Here is a 12,661-nt window from a genome sequence, read left to right as displayed (position 1 = left end):
TCGGAGGGGGCGAAAGCGGTAGAGGAACTGTAGCACGGGTAGAAATTCATGTTGTGAGGGGTAGAGCGAGGCGGGGAGGATCCGGGGGTCAGAGATACGTCGTTTCCCCCATGACTGCTGCATATGTTATCCTAGGCAAGCCAGAGGGTCTCCACATCGTCGGATGGGGGCAATGTGCTCTGAGATGTGCGCTTCGGTCATTGTCGAACGCAGCAAGGTGAACGCCGGAGATCACGGGCGTCTGTCCGCTTTTGGTTCAGTGCCTCCGGGGAAACGGAGCCGCCGCGCGCATCGCCATTCACGTCCTCTCCCTCCGATGCTTCCATATTGAAGTTCTTTCGCAGGCGATTTGAAACCGGTGGGGTAGTTCAATCTGTCAGCGCTCCCAGTTCAGAATCAGCTGAGGTGGGTCCCTCGCACATCCCTTCGACCGCCAATAATCGTTGTGCAATAGCGCGCTTGACAAGGTATCCACTGCACCACCAGTTCAGTGATTGGGGGGACCCAATCCGGTTTTGAATCGGTTGCGAAAGGACTCTATTGATATCCTCAAGATCACACTAGGCCTCATTGCTCTGCTTCTTCTCTGCGGGCCACTAGAGCGTAAATCATCAGTGCCTCCATTTGATGATGCGCTTGCCGATGATGTCGGTGTGGAGGTCACTGGTATGGGATGGTGAGTCTATACTCATGTGTATACACCGAAATCATTACCGCTTTATATGAGTTGACGGACTTGATAACAATAAGGCGTCCCCATTCCTATAGAGGGAGGCGCCGTGAGGGAAACATGTCACACTCATGTCATCGCCGTTTATCCGGGTTCCGTTTCTTCGTATGCATGACATGGGAACACTCTTTCCGGACAGAACCATAGAACTGGAAAAGTCCAGAAACCACTTACATAAGTTCAATCACTGCTGCCGCCTCCGCCGCTTCTCCGTCTGTGCTCTCCAGCACTTAGCCGCCCGGTGCAGCCGACTCCACCTGCTGCCGGCAGTCAGCATCGGTAGGCCCTACGGCCTCCACAAGACCCATAGAAATCTCTCGATGATGATTATTGCTTTATATCTTCTATACTCATAACCGATTAGAAGGGATACGTGAAATTGGGCAATGACCTTTTTGGCAGATATCAGGATATCCGGTCATCACCTCACGGGAAAGGTCGACCGCTGTCGCACTGCTGTCAACGGCGCGCGGCCCCTCCGGATACCTCACTCCCTTCTACGAAACAACCCTGCCCCGAAGGCTGCCTATCATTGACGGCCGTGGCATCCCACGAAGACGGTCAATGCATACTCGAAATGGGAGCCGTGACATGAAGATGAACTTCGTCTTCACTGGAAGCCACTTCCACCATCAGAGGTACGTTTTTGATGACTAGTCACTCCAGCTTTTCTTTCCGGTAGGCGACTCGACGCTGTTACGTTGCTGCGCACGATGCATCAGACTGTTTCGAGCATAAGTCGGTTTGAAGCTCACCTGGGACGTGTTGCGCAATCTGACTCAGGGGACGCTGCCACATATCAGATAATGTGGCTAGATGGCTACGCTGCTGTGCAGGGAGGAAGCAGATCGGGGGGCCGTAATTTATCTCCTGAGTGCAGCAGCATTCCCTATGTGCCTGACCAGTCTCTTTATGGCCCGAACGGTGATGCGAGCTTTTCTGCGCGGCCTGAATTAGGTCGCTTGTGGATAGTTCAAGGAATGAATCGATACACTGTCTCCCGCATCGAGAACGGTTCTAAACTCAAGTCATGACGGCTGCTGAGCAGCTACCACAGAATCACAGATGCCGGTCAGTCCCCGGAACTTAACTTGAGGCAGTTGTCAAATGATGTGAATTTCTAGGCCCGAGTCTGGTGCGCTCGAACTTGCGGGGCGTCATCGGACGACCTATTTTCGCGATATCCAGGCAATTCTACCAAGCCGCCTATACCCCCCCTGTCAAAAACGAGACCGTTGATTTCTCAGAAGGCTCATCTTCGTGTGGTCCATCCTGGGACAATTGGGATGGCGAAGCCCGTCCTCGGCAGATGGTCGCACGTCAGGCGCGAGACCATCTTCCTATCTCCGAGGGAGGCCGTAAGTTCAGCACTCCAATCTTCTGGATTTATGATCACTAGATACTTGCGACCTCACTGACATGCATCATGGGAGCTTTGAACGGCAGTGGGGCTTGCGTGTCGACTTGGAGCTTGGTGAGTTGCTTCTTTGACCCCGTTTTATGAGACGTAATTACGACGAGCCGATGCAGAGCCCATACTCAATGCTGTCAGACAGTCTGCGCGTTCTCTCTCATTTCTTCGCTCTTCTCGACAACGAATCAATGTCATTTGCTGCTCTTTGACTCTGACTGTGATTTAGACCGCAGAGCATTCTTTCGAACCGGCCGCTTCCACAGGTGGTTCGGGCCTCCAAGTGGTCCCGCCAGAAGCCAGTATTCGCCGTTGGTTCTTCCATTTATCCCCTTCTTCGCCCCCCAGCCGCCGCACAAGGAGCCTGCCATATCGGTTTCCTTGCGTCATCGCGACTACACTATCGATGAACTATTCAGTCCGTCGTGTCAATCCGTACCTTCATCTTGCCTAAACGCGACTTGGTTCAGTTGTAGGGATTTCGGTGGAGCCGCATACCGAGGCAACTTGTGGCCGGACACATTCTTGCACTCCAGCCGCGGTCGCCAAGATGTTGAAGCCCTTCCCATGGCTGCCCCAATTGATGACTAAATCCTCTGCGTCTTGGTGTCAAGCTTGTGATGACGGCGTTCGACGACCGCGGCGTCAGGCAATCCCGAAGAACTGGTTAGGCTTTGGTGAACGAAGGCCGATGCGAGGTCGATGTGGGCCAGGCATGTAGTACTTCCATCGGCTTCGTTCGCACTTAGCGCTGACACCTCCCAAGTAAAGGCTTTTTTTTTTCGTTCGCACGTCGTGGATATCTATGTCACTAGGTAGAAATCTACATACGGGAAGACTCTCGATGTAATGGCAGAGCCCGGATGCGTCTCTGCACGCCTTCGGCTGCCGTAACGCCGTGACAACCTCGCTGGATCCCCTATCGAAAATGTGACACCTGGACCGTCCTTATCCTCTCCAACTTGTCAGTGCACGAAATTTTCACGCTCTGCCGTGTTGCGCTCACTGCGGGCTGTGTGATGTCGATTGGCATACAATAACGGCAGGAACAAGGAGTACGTACCTATCATATAGTTGCTACGGACCTCAGGAAGGTGGATGAAACAGATCCCCCGAGTGGAGCGATGCATCGGCGATGCGAAGTTACCGATTCGTGAATATGGTAGACACGCCCATTAGTGGGGCTACGGATGCGCAGTCCCTGGTCCGATGGCTCCCGCGGGGAAGACGAGTGCAATGTCTAGGCTTTCGGCCGGACGGTAGACAAGGTCCTGAGGTTGAAGGAATCCGGCGTTCCAGAAGCCCTCCTCCAAGACAGCTTCCGCCGGCTCCTTCTGGCCTAGACAGGCAGATGTCCACCGCGCAGCAGGCAAAGAAAATTGATATTCTGTCCACAGGCTATGGTCACGTACTAGCATTTGGCGTCGGATAAATAGAGTATCCATGGAACCCCGGGCTTGTACCATTCGATACCTGACAACTAAATAGGGTGAGCTTCGCTGAGGTGAGACCTGCAATCTGGGCAGTGATGATGATATATTGTCCTCAATCGGCTTTCCGCTGTCACTTCTCGCGAGCGTAAAGTTTTGCTGCTGCCTTATCCAGACCCAACAATTAATATATCATGCGTGCCCGTAGGATGACGTTTGAGTGATAGCTTGGAAGCGTACACCTCGTCCATGGTGCTCATGCCGAGGGATCTGAAGACTGTAAACATTCGATAAGGTACTAGCGACAGAAACATGCACTCTGAGATTGTCCTCCATAATGGGATGTCTTCCGCTGGACTGAAATCAAACGCCAATGCATGTTCTAGGCGGTCTCTGCAGACCGGAAAGGCTCTCTTCGATGGTTGAGCATAGAGCTGCGTATATTGGGATCGTCAATTAGTATACTGCACGACGTTTGAGGCGCGAACGAGTGATATGACACCAAGCCAGCAAATATACACAGGGGCCTGCCCCTCCATACCAGCATCCGCTGTGACGATTGTACATTCGAGAATCCCGGGGACTGCTTGCCCCTTCCGCCCGGCCGTCCGGAGGAATGACTTGGATTTGGACCGTGGGTTTTCTTTCTCACAGCCCGCCTTCGAATATTTCCGAATCCGCGTATCACCTCTCAGCCGAGAATTCTGCGTGACCCGAGTCGAACAGCTCCAGGACACGGAACGCCTACGCTGCCTGTTGAGATGGTCACCAATTCTGCGGTACTACGGATACCCCAAAATGGAACCTTTGACATAACCATATGCGCCGCCTTCTGATGTAGATTCTAGCCAGAAGGGAATCTGATGTGAAGGGAAGGACGGAGGCTTGCGAATTGTGGTCGCGAAGTAGATGGGTGGTCACAGGCGCCTAGAGCTGCTCCGCGCCGAAGTCATGGTTTGCTGTTGTTTGTCGTCGGCCACTGCTGACTGTATCTCCAGATCACATCTCTGCGGACCCTTCGTCTGCCTTATTGCGCTCTACTTCCATACCAGAATGGCGCCCCGATGTCTCTTCGAGCATCATAAAATCCGGACCACATTGAATGCGATGGCTTTTGCGTTCTCAGATTACTCGTCCTTCTCCTATCCGCAGTGGACTCGACCACTGTCTCCTCCGAGTCGCTTGCGGCATTCCATGGATGGAGCCAGTTAATGGCTCTCAACTATACTCTCCCACGGATAGCCATGCTTACCCGGATTTCCTTCAAACAGAGTATGATAGCACTTACCTCGACTATGTCACCGTATCCGGTTTCCAGGGAAGTCCACCGAGCCACCCTCCAAATCACCCTCACCTACGTACACCGTTATATGGCTATGAGGGGAACGTACCTGCTCTTACCGTTGGTGAAAACTTACTGACAATGGCCATGGAGGACTTGTACGTCAGCCTGGCAGTTATCTCAGTCATGATACTCACCAACAGCGTTCTGCATGTCTGACCAGTTTCTTGGACCATATCTCGCTTCAGTACGAAGGCTATTATAACGCAGCCCATACCTCTACGAATTCCTCCGCCGCATCTATTCCAACGGATCATTATCTTGCTGCATGGTACGCTACTGGCATGCCATCTCTAGCGACCCCTCCAGACGGCTACTCCTACTTTTCCCAAAACGCGGACTACGCGCTTCATGGCTACTCTTCACAATCCGAGCCAGAGGCAGGATATCCGTACACTTGTCCTCGTAGCGGACCAACCAACGATTCCGATGGCGCCGACCACAACGTCGCCCCGTCATGTCTCGAGGAGCAGGAGAACCTCCTCTACGAGTCTCACCAGGGTTACCCTTCCTCTGATTTGGCTCTCCTCACCACCTCCGGCATCGACGCGTCCTTCAGCGCGGTCACTGAATGCTGCGACTTCTCCCAGGATGATCCCTATCCCTATCCTTATGCCTTCCCCACACTCCCCTCGTCGCTTCAGCAACTCTCCGATGACCCACCATATATGTCCTTGCCTCCACATCACACCGCTGCCATCAACCGATGGAAGTGCCCACACTGCAGCTACGTCCAAGGACGTCGTCGTATGGTAGACCTCAAACGCCACATTGCTACTCACAACAAGCCGTCGGACGTCGCGCTCTGGACGTGTTGCGGATATCCCAGAGACGTCGCGCGTCAGAAGGGGCTACCCGATGACTTGATGAGAGGCACACCAGTGATCCGAGATATGGTTGGAGGTTGTTGGGAGACCTTCAGCCGTCGAGATGCATTGCAGCGTCACCTTCGGAAGCAAAAGGGTCGCTGCTTCGGGGATGCTTATGCATCTTGGCATCCTGGCAACGGTACCAGGAAAAGCCGCTCTTGAGCACTCGGGGTACCTCACAAAGACAAGACATCCTCATATTCGCCGTCGATACTGATCTCTGACCAATTATGCACCGATTAGATTCATGGGAAGCGTGCCGGCTTCAACGTTGCTTCTGTCACAATTCGCTTGTATGCCGTACTTTATTTATTATGCGCCCCACTTTGCACCCGTAGTGCCCCATGACTGAGACGTTATCTTGTATCTACTTGATCCTGATGAGCTCAGCATGATCCGTAGGTCATGATGAACGTATCTCTGTACTCAAGACTATGTGCGCAGCATATTCTAGAGAATCGTCACATGTGTGTGCTCACCGGACTTGTTGACATTCTTAGCGGGGCCAGAAATGTGCGCAAGTCCTCACATGCCCACACAATTCCGACGTGGATTCATCTGAGTGAAACATCATGACGGCCCTCTTGCTCCCGCGTTCACTTTTCTCGCATGAGGGCAGGCCATTGCCGCGTGTCATATAGACGCCTAGTATCTTGCTAGCAATGGACCTCAGGAGTCAGAACAACCTGCATATTGCTTGGCTTCGGCACGTCTTTGAGCCCCTTTCAGTACAGAAACGGATGGAAATTCACCACCAGCGATCCCAACGGGCTTGTACATACTCTCCACTTCACGAACACAGCCGGTTCCTCGGTCTCGCTCCTGTTCAGCGGTTCTTATGTTCTTCCAATCTTGTGACGCGTCGCTGATCAGTGCACGACAGCCTCTAGCATTGTTGTCTTCGGCCTTGTGCCCCCAGGGCCTTCCCCTCCTTTGGCTTCCTACTCGATTGACGGGTCGTTGCCCACTGCTGTAAATCTTGGATCCACGACGGAATGCATCCCGAATCAGCAATTGTTCAGTTCTAAACCCCTTTCCGGCCTTGGTCCCCACAACCTGACGATCTTCGTCAATCAGACTTCATCCGAACAGCCCTATATTCTCGACTACCTCTGGTTGTGCGGCGCAAACAGCAACTCGACGGCATCGGATCACTCAGGGAGTGATCAATCGGAGGCGTCTCATGACAAGTCATCGACCGACAGCATCATCATTGGCACTGTTCTCGGCGGCGTCATCCTCCTCGGCATCGCGTTCGGTGTTTAGTTCTGTGCCCGGAAGATCAAAAACAAAACAAGGCTTCGAAACAGTAAGTAGTCCACTTCGATGGAGTGAAGGAATGACTCGAAGAATCTCTACAGCCTTCAGTAGTCCTGAAGTAGTAACGTCATTCGCGGTTGAAGTCGAAGAGCGTCCACCAATCCTCAGCATCACACCTGAGATAGCCAATGCCACAACGACCACGTATGGAGATCCTACCATTATGTCTAACGCCTCTAATCGTGCCACTATATACTCGGTCTCCTTGGATCGGAACAACTCGAATGGTTCACCGATGCCCCCGAGCTTACGAGCTACCGCTCCGCCTGCCGAGTCGAATCGGAGAGCAGCTGGCAAGACTACGATGCTACTCGGCTCGCTAACTCGGTTCGGGAGATCCTTCTCTATTCGCCTCTCGCGCTCTGGATCCAGTATGACCGGTCTGGCGGATGATCCTCCTCCCCCATACACATCCAGGCTTGATGTGACAAAGGGGTATGTGAGATAGGATGTTCTTGGCTCCTTCCTCCGTTGCGCTAACCTATGCCTTCTCGCAGACCCTCAAGCCTGTCGTCCTATAACTTTAGCGCGAATCAACAAACTCGGGAATAGAGTAGAGCCAGAACTGCACTCTTCTCTCTATATCTGAGTAGTAACTGTCGACTGGAGATTACAGGAATGCTAAGCACCTGAAGACGCGTATCGTCACTGCACAAGCGACGTATTATCGTCGTTGATCGCCGTCAGCTACCTCTCGATGCGCCAGACCACCGAGCTGCTCGTCGGTTGTGTGCTCAAGGCCAATGTCGAAAGTTGCCCTGTATACCCATATAGATGGCATTCGGCAACTTCGCACAAGTCGAGTAGAAATCGAGAGGCAAACATGACACTGAGTCTTTACCCGCAATAAGCTATCAGCGAAGGGGTATGAAGTACGGATCAATGCTCACGCGCGACGCCAGTATAATCACCCACGGTGGCACATGTTAGCCAGGCAGCGAATGACGGAAGAGATTGATGTCATATCCGAGCTGTCCGTAATCGAAAGGTGGACTCGTGAATGACACAGTACGACATTTGATGATAACGTGCAACTGCGTCTACGAACCCAAGTGAGTCCGCTCAGGATTTAGTAGAGGCTCTCCTGCGGTGCTGAGCTTACGTCTTAGGGTGCTGAAGGCCTACGCAAAACGGCTGACATTCGCGCGATCATTGGCCACAGATCCTTGCGAACATTGCCTGTGTAGAATTTGCGGATGAGCGCAAACACAGCGAGTTGAGGCTCTGAAGGTGAGCTTAGTTCGCGTATGGACAGCTTTCGAAGAACTTACTTGGAGGATGGCCGCTAGGGCGTAGTGCAAGTACCTCCGGCCATGCTCTGGGAGACCATGACTCCGTTCGCTATCCCCGTCCTCGTGCTCTGAGTGCGCTCCCTCGTGGTCTGTCGGGGTGTACTCGCCCGACATCCGGAGACGAGACGGCGAACTCGTCATTTCGTTTGTGTCCACTTGAATTGTGGGAGACAACGGCGTACACAACGCTTGAAGAGCCCTCGCCGTCTGACAGGGCGGATCCGCACCTTCCGAAGACGCGCCGCCATCCTCAGGCGCATTCGCGCGCTCCTCTTGCTCGTTTCGTACCACCCCAACGCCTCGCGACACTTCAGCCACCACATCCTGCCTGGACTGATCACCTGTCCGCATCACATCGACCTCTGTTACTCGGCATCGCTCAGTCCAACAGAGACCAAGATTGTCAACGCCTGCGAGGGCCTCTTCTGGGGACCAAGAGCAGGGGTGGTTGAACGCGGCTCATGTCCCTCCTCGAATTTCTTGCGCTCATCTCTACTCATCTCTACCTCGATTTGATTGTGCTAGCCTGTACCGCTTTGGATTATGATGAGATGTCGCTTGGGGTTGAGGATCGGGAGGCGCGGATTCCGCGGTGATACCAGCCACGCTACCACGACGGCGCTTGCATTGAGACGTGCGCTTAACGGCGGGATGCATCATCTCCAATCGTGCGTGCAACGCTGCAAGTACATCGCGGTGATGTTTGATCTGCTGTTTCAGATCTTGCAGCCTCTTCCGGTGTCCCTCGTCAGCTATAGACGTGCAGATGAGTATCTAATCGTGTTGAAGCAAAGAGCAGGTGTCACTCGACTGACGATCTCCAATGAAATACGCATCGTGCTCCCTTCGAAGTGTCAGTTCGAGCTCCAACGCGTCCGAGTACACCTGGACATTCTTGATCCTCGTTTCGATCTCGCTTGCGGGGAGAGTATGCACATCGCTACGTTTCGTCTGCGCCGCGGCGCGTAGGAGTTTCGCGTCGTTCTCCGCGTTCTTGTAGCGTTTGTAACTTGCGTCATACGCAGCGGCGTGCTTGCCGCAAGATTGTCTTCCTCGTCTCACAGCAGCTGAGCAGCGCGTATCGCCGCCATCGAGGAGGGTGTGACATACGCTGTGAGACATCCGTGATGGTAGAGTGAAAGGAAGCGCGCCCGTGCTGTTTAAGGTTCAACGATTGACATCTCTGCGAAAGGAGCCCGTCAGCGCGCGAACGCTTGCATCCTCCACACCTCCGGTCGTGTGATGTGGCATGCGAATGTACGTGTGGTGGCGTAGTGCCAAGTGCTCAACCCGAGTGTCAACGGATCGCCGTGCGATACTGCATGACCAGGTAGCGTGTACTGCTAGATGAGCGATTTCTGCGGGCTGCGCACCTCATCCTGTATCCTGACAGTAGCACAGCTGCCTGGAGCGTTCCGAGACGACCGATTGAGTATGAGGGCGCCAAGTCAGCACAAAACGTTGCCCACCTGGATTGTCTCTATCGCCAGCGGTTGTAGTAGGCTGCTAAGCGGATGGGGCGCCAAGAGTAGTTCAATTTGCGAGACACTCGTCGAGATCTTCGCCATAGTAGTAGCTATCAACACCGTGCTCTAGGGTATACGGATGAACATCAGGGCATTCATTAAATCAGTCGTTTCGGGGAACAGTGAACCATCGACACCTTGAATGGTATCAAGCACTTGATCCTACAGTCCGTTTGCGGGGTGCGGACAATCCAAGGCACGAACTCGAATTGCACCAAGCGATACAAGAGGCGAGCCTCATGGAGACTATGATCCCGGATCATTTGTAGGGTCTAGACGACGCGATGATCGATCTCCTGCACTAGGTCTACGCTCTTTCAGATGCGCATTCACCCCGGAGCTGCCGACGTCATGTTCAGGATATGTCTCAATGGACTGGACACAAAGATGTCGCACCTTTGCAAGAAACGCGCCACCGCAAACAACTTGCGTTCGGGTTTCCGAGTTTGCTCTCCTGTCCCCCCTTCTCCACCGCTTGGTCCTCCCTTGCTGCGTAGCCTCCCAAGAAGACCTCTTATATGCGGTGCTGCAGAGGCGTGCTCGTGTGATCCGTCAGATTTTGGTCCTCTTCGATGCCTATTCTCCTCCTTGACTGGAGCATGCGTGCGCACGGACTTGGCGAGACGCAAGGTCCGGAGTCCCTTCTCTCGCGCCTCATCACGCCTCCTGGCCAGCATCGAAGGAGGACAAGGTTCGGGAAGAAGCTCGGGAAGGTGGTCGAGCGATTTTTGTGGTTCTGTTTCCGCCAGATGCTGCCGCAGACGGGAAGTCAAGATGCGAAGTATGTCTCTATGATGCCAGATCTGCTCCTCAAGCGCTTGCAGCCTCCTCTGGTGACCTTGGTCAACTACGCGCGTGTGGCATTCGTCTAGGCGCATGTATACACTGAAGTACTGCGAATAAACTCACGATCTCCATCGTATTTAGCGTGGTGCGCCTTTCGCAGCTTGTATTCCAGTTCCAGCGCGTCCAAGTACTTCCGGATATGGCCCATCCTGGGCTCTATATCCTCAGGTGGGAGGCTTCCCGCGTCATGATGTCTTGTGCTTGCGGCATCACGAAGCTGCGTCGCTGCGGAACGAACGTTCTTGTACTGTTGGTAGCTCGCCCGCCGAGCTGCCTCGTATTCTTCGCCAAGTGCGGAGCTGTGCTTTGCGAGACGAGATGCTCTGAATAGTTCGCGGGCGATTGAAGTATGGTCTGTGTGAAGTGCTCTTCGAAGACACATAGAAGACGCGATGAGCAGGGCGCGAGATAGTTGGAAGGCCATGGCGTGCGTTGGTCGAGATGAGGAAGAACACGTAGGGATGCAGGCCCGTCCGTATCAGCCCTCACCCGACACAGTATTATCTAATACGGCATACGCCGGTACACGATTGGTCTATAGAGTCCGAGTCCGGCGGACTCGGTCTAGCTACTCACAGTTGCATAAAGTTCCCGCTGGCAGCAGACGAGAACCGGAGTTTTTGAGACAATCGCGCATCCTAGATCGAGTTTACGAGGACCACCAGAAATATATGGTCTTAGTGCACGTCTCCGGAAGTCAGCCTATGGGTTCCGATGATCTAGAGCCCTGCCATCGGAAAACTTATGCCACTCGAGCCGTGTCCTGTGGCTGTACCACCAAAGTTCACCACGTTTACTTACCCGTTTTCCAGTCGCTTGGAACGGCCAACTATTCCTCCAAGTCCATTCGAAACGACTTCGAAACCGTGATTCCGCTTATCATCCCTCCTTGACCCATATATCGCTTCGCTTTGAGGAGGATAGAGGCAAATGCAGCGCACCACGTACATGTCATCATCCGGCTATCTCAGTGTTCGATATGCCTCATGGAACTATGCAGGTCAGAAAGCGACCGAGGGATCTAAGTACGGAAGGTTTGGAGGTTCGACAGTCAGTGGGAGCCTCTGAATTCCGATTCAGCCGGATGAGTGTCTGATTGGCTGTCCTCCTTTTTTTACGATGGTCCAGCCAATGAGCAGCAACTTCCCCAGCGTCTCTTCCCATGTCGCTGACGCCCACAGCGTGCCCGAACTCTACCGTCTGATCCAACTGATCTACGTGGCACATAGTACTAGGGATTGTCCACCACCAATACGGCGAAAGGCGAACGTTAACGTTCTCCACATGTGCACCATCGCATGCGGCGAGAGCTCTTCGGCGAGTCGTTACAGGGGACCGGCCATCTGCTGACTTTTCTTTCTTTCTTTCTAGATCCCGTTTATTGCCCTGCGAGGCCGCGCCTCATGGTAGGCCTTAAACTACAAATACTATCGACGTGAGTAAGAAGTGGGTGTTCGGCTGTACATGGTGAGCACAAGGCTCGAGCTAACTAGGGGGGTGTGGTGGGGAAGTAGCGGTGGCGAACGGGGCAAGGGGAAGTGCTAGGCGATGACCGGAAGGAGGGGTGCAAGGGTACGCTAGTGGTGGAATGGTGAGTAGCAGGGCGCAGTACCTATGCGTTGTGGCCGCCTGTCCACCCTTGGCCAGTGAAGGCTAGGGTACGGGTTGCAAACCTGCCGCCCAATGGGTACGATTGCGTCCCTGGGACCCGCCTCTTGCTGCGGTCAGGAGTACGCCCGGCGGTATCCCCGCCGTTCGTCAGAACCTCCCCCGCCCCTAGAGCGGGCAGATGCCCGCAACGCATAGGTACAAGGGATCCATTGTCTCGGATACATGCATGACCAGCGGGTATATGTAGGGACACTGTATCGTACTGAACGTGTGTGAGTGTAGCC

The 12,661-nt window shown here is 53.8% G+C and overlaps 5 protein-coding genes across 5 annotated transcripts; 3 read left to right on the top strand and 2 right to left on the bottom strand.

Annotated features, from left to right (window-relative positions):
* Positions 1-645: 645 nt before the first annotated feature.
* On the top strand, positions 646-1,266 carry DICSQDRAFT_150140 (uncharacterized protein; the record flags this gene model as incomplete). The annotated part of the gene is made up of 2 exons (XM_007370292.1): positions 646-676; positions 1,133-1,266. The coding sequence occupies 2 exons, from the start codon at positions 646-648 to the stop codon at positions 1,264-1,266; spliced, it is 165 nt and encodes a 54-aa protein (XP_007370354.1).
* A 3,728-nt stretch (positions 1,267-4,994) lies between these two features.
* Positions 4,995-7,048, top strand: DICSQDRAFT_174454 (uncharacterized protein; the record flags this gene model as incomplete). The annotated part of the gene is made up of 3 exons (XM_007370291.1): positions 4,995-5,011; positions 5,077-5,660; positions 6,666-7,048. 3 exons carry the CDS (start codon positions 4,995-4,997, stop codon positions 7,046-7,048), a joined length of 984 nt encoding a protein of 327 aa, XP_007370353.1.
* A 615-nt stretch (positions 7,049-7,663) lies between these two features.
* On the top strand, positions 7,664-8,282 carry DICSQDRAFT_140796 (uncharacterized protein). Its single transcript, XM_007370290.1, has 3 exons — positions 7,664-7,937; positions 7,993-8,073; positions 8,151-8,282. Exons 1-3 carry the CDS (start codon positions 7,800-7,802, stop codon positions 8,196-8,198), a joined length of 267 nt encoding a protein of 88 aa, XP_007370352.1. The 5' UTR covers positions 7,664-7,799; the 3' UTR covers positions 8,199-8,282.
* Positions 8,283-8,841: 559 nt separating this feature from the next.
* DICSQDRAFT_140795 (uncharacterized protein) lies at positions 8,842-9,764 on the bottom strand. Its single transcript, XM_007370289.1, has 2 exons — positions 9,210-9,764; positions 8,842-9,146 (listed from the first exon to the last, which is right to left on the bottom strand). The coding sequence occupies exons 1-2, from the start codon at positions 9,514-9,516 to the stop codon at positions 8,887-8,889; spliced, it is 567 nt and encodes a 188-aa protein (XP_007370351.1). The 5' UTR covers positions 9,517-9,764; the 3' UTR covers positions 8,842-8,886.
* A 402-nt stretch (positions 9,765-10,166) lies between these two features.
* DICSQDRAFT_150137 (uncharacterized protein) lies at positions 10,167-11,148 on the bottom strand (the record flags this gene model as incomplete). The annotated part of the gene is made up of 3 exons (XM_007370288.1): positions 10,167-10,260; positions 10,317-10,767; positions 10,830-11,148. The coding sequence occupies 3 exons, from the start codon at positions 11,146-11,148 to the stop codon at positions 10,167-10,169; spliced, it is 864 nt and encodes a 287-aa protein (XP_007370350.1).
* Positions 11,149-12,661: the final 1,513 nt, after the last annotated feature.

The sequence above is a fragment of the Dichomitus squalens genome (genome assembly GCF_000275845.1).
Source record: "Dichomitus squalens LYAD-421 SS1 unplaced genomic scaffold DICSQscaffold_65, whole genome shotgun sequence".
Classification (NCBI taxonomy): Eukaryota; Fungi; Basidiomycota; class Agaricomycetes; order Polyporales; family Polyporaceae; genus Dichomitus; species Dichomitus squalens.
This window is presented reverse-complemented; position numbering and strand designations above follow the sequence as displayed.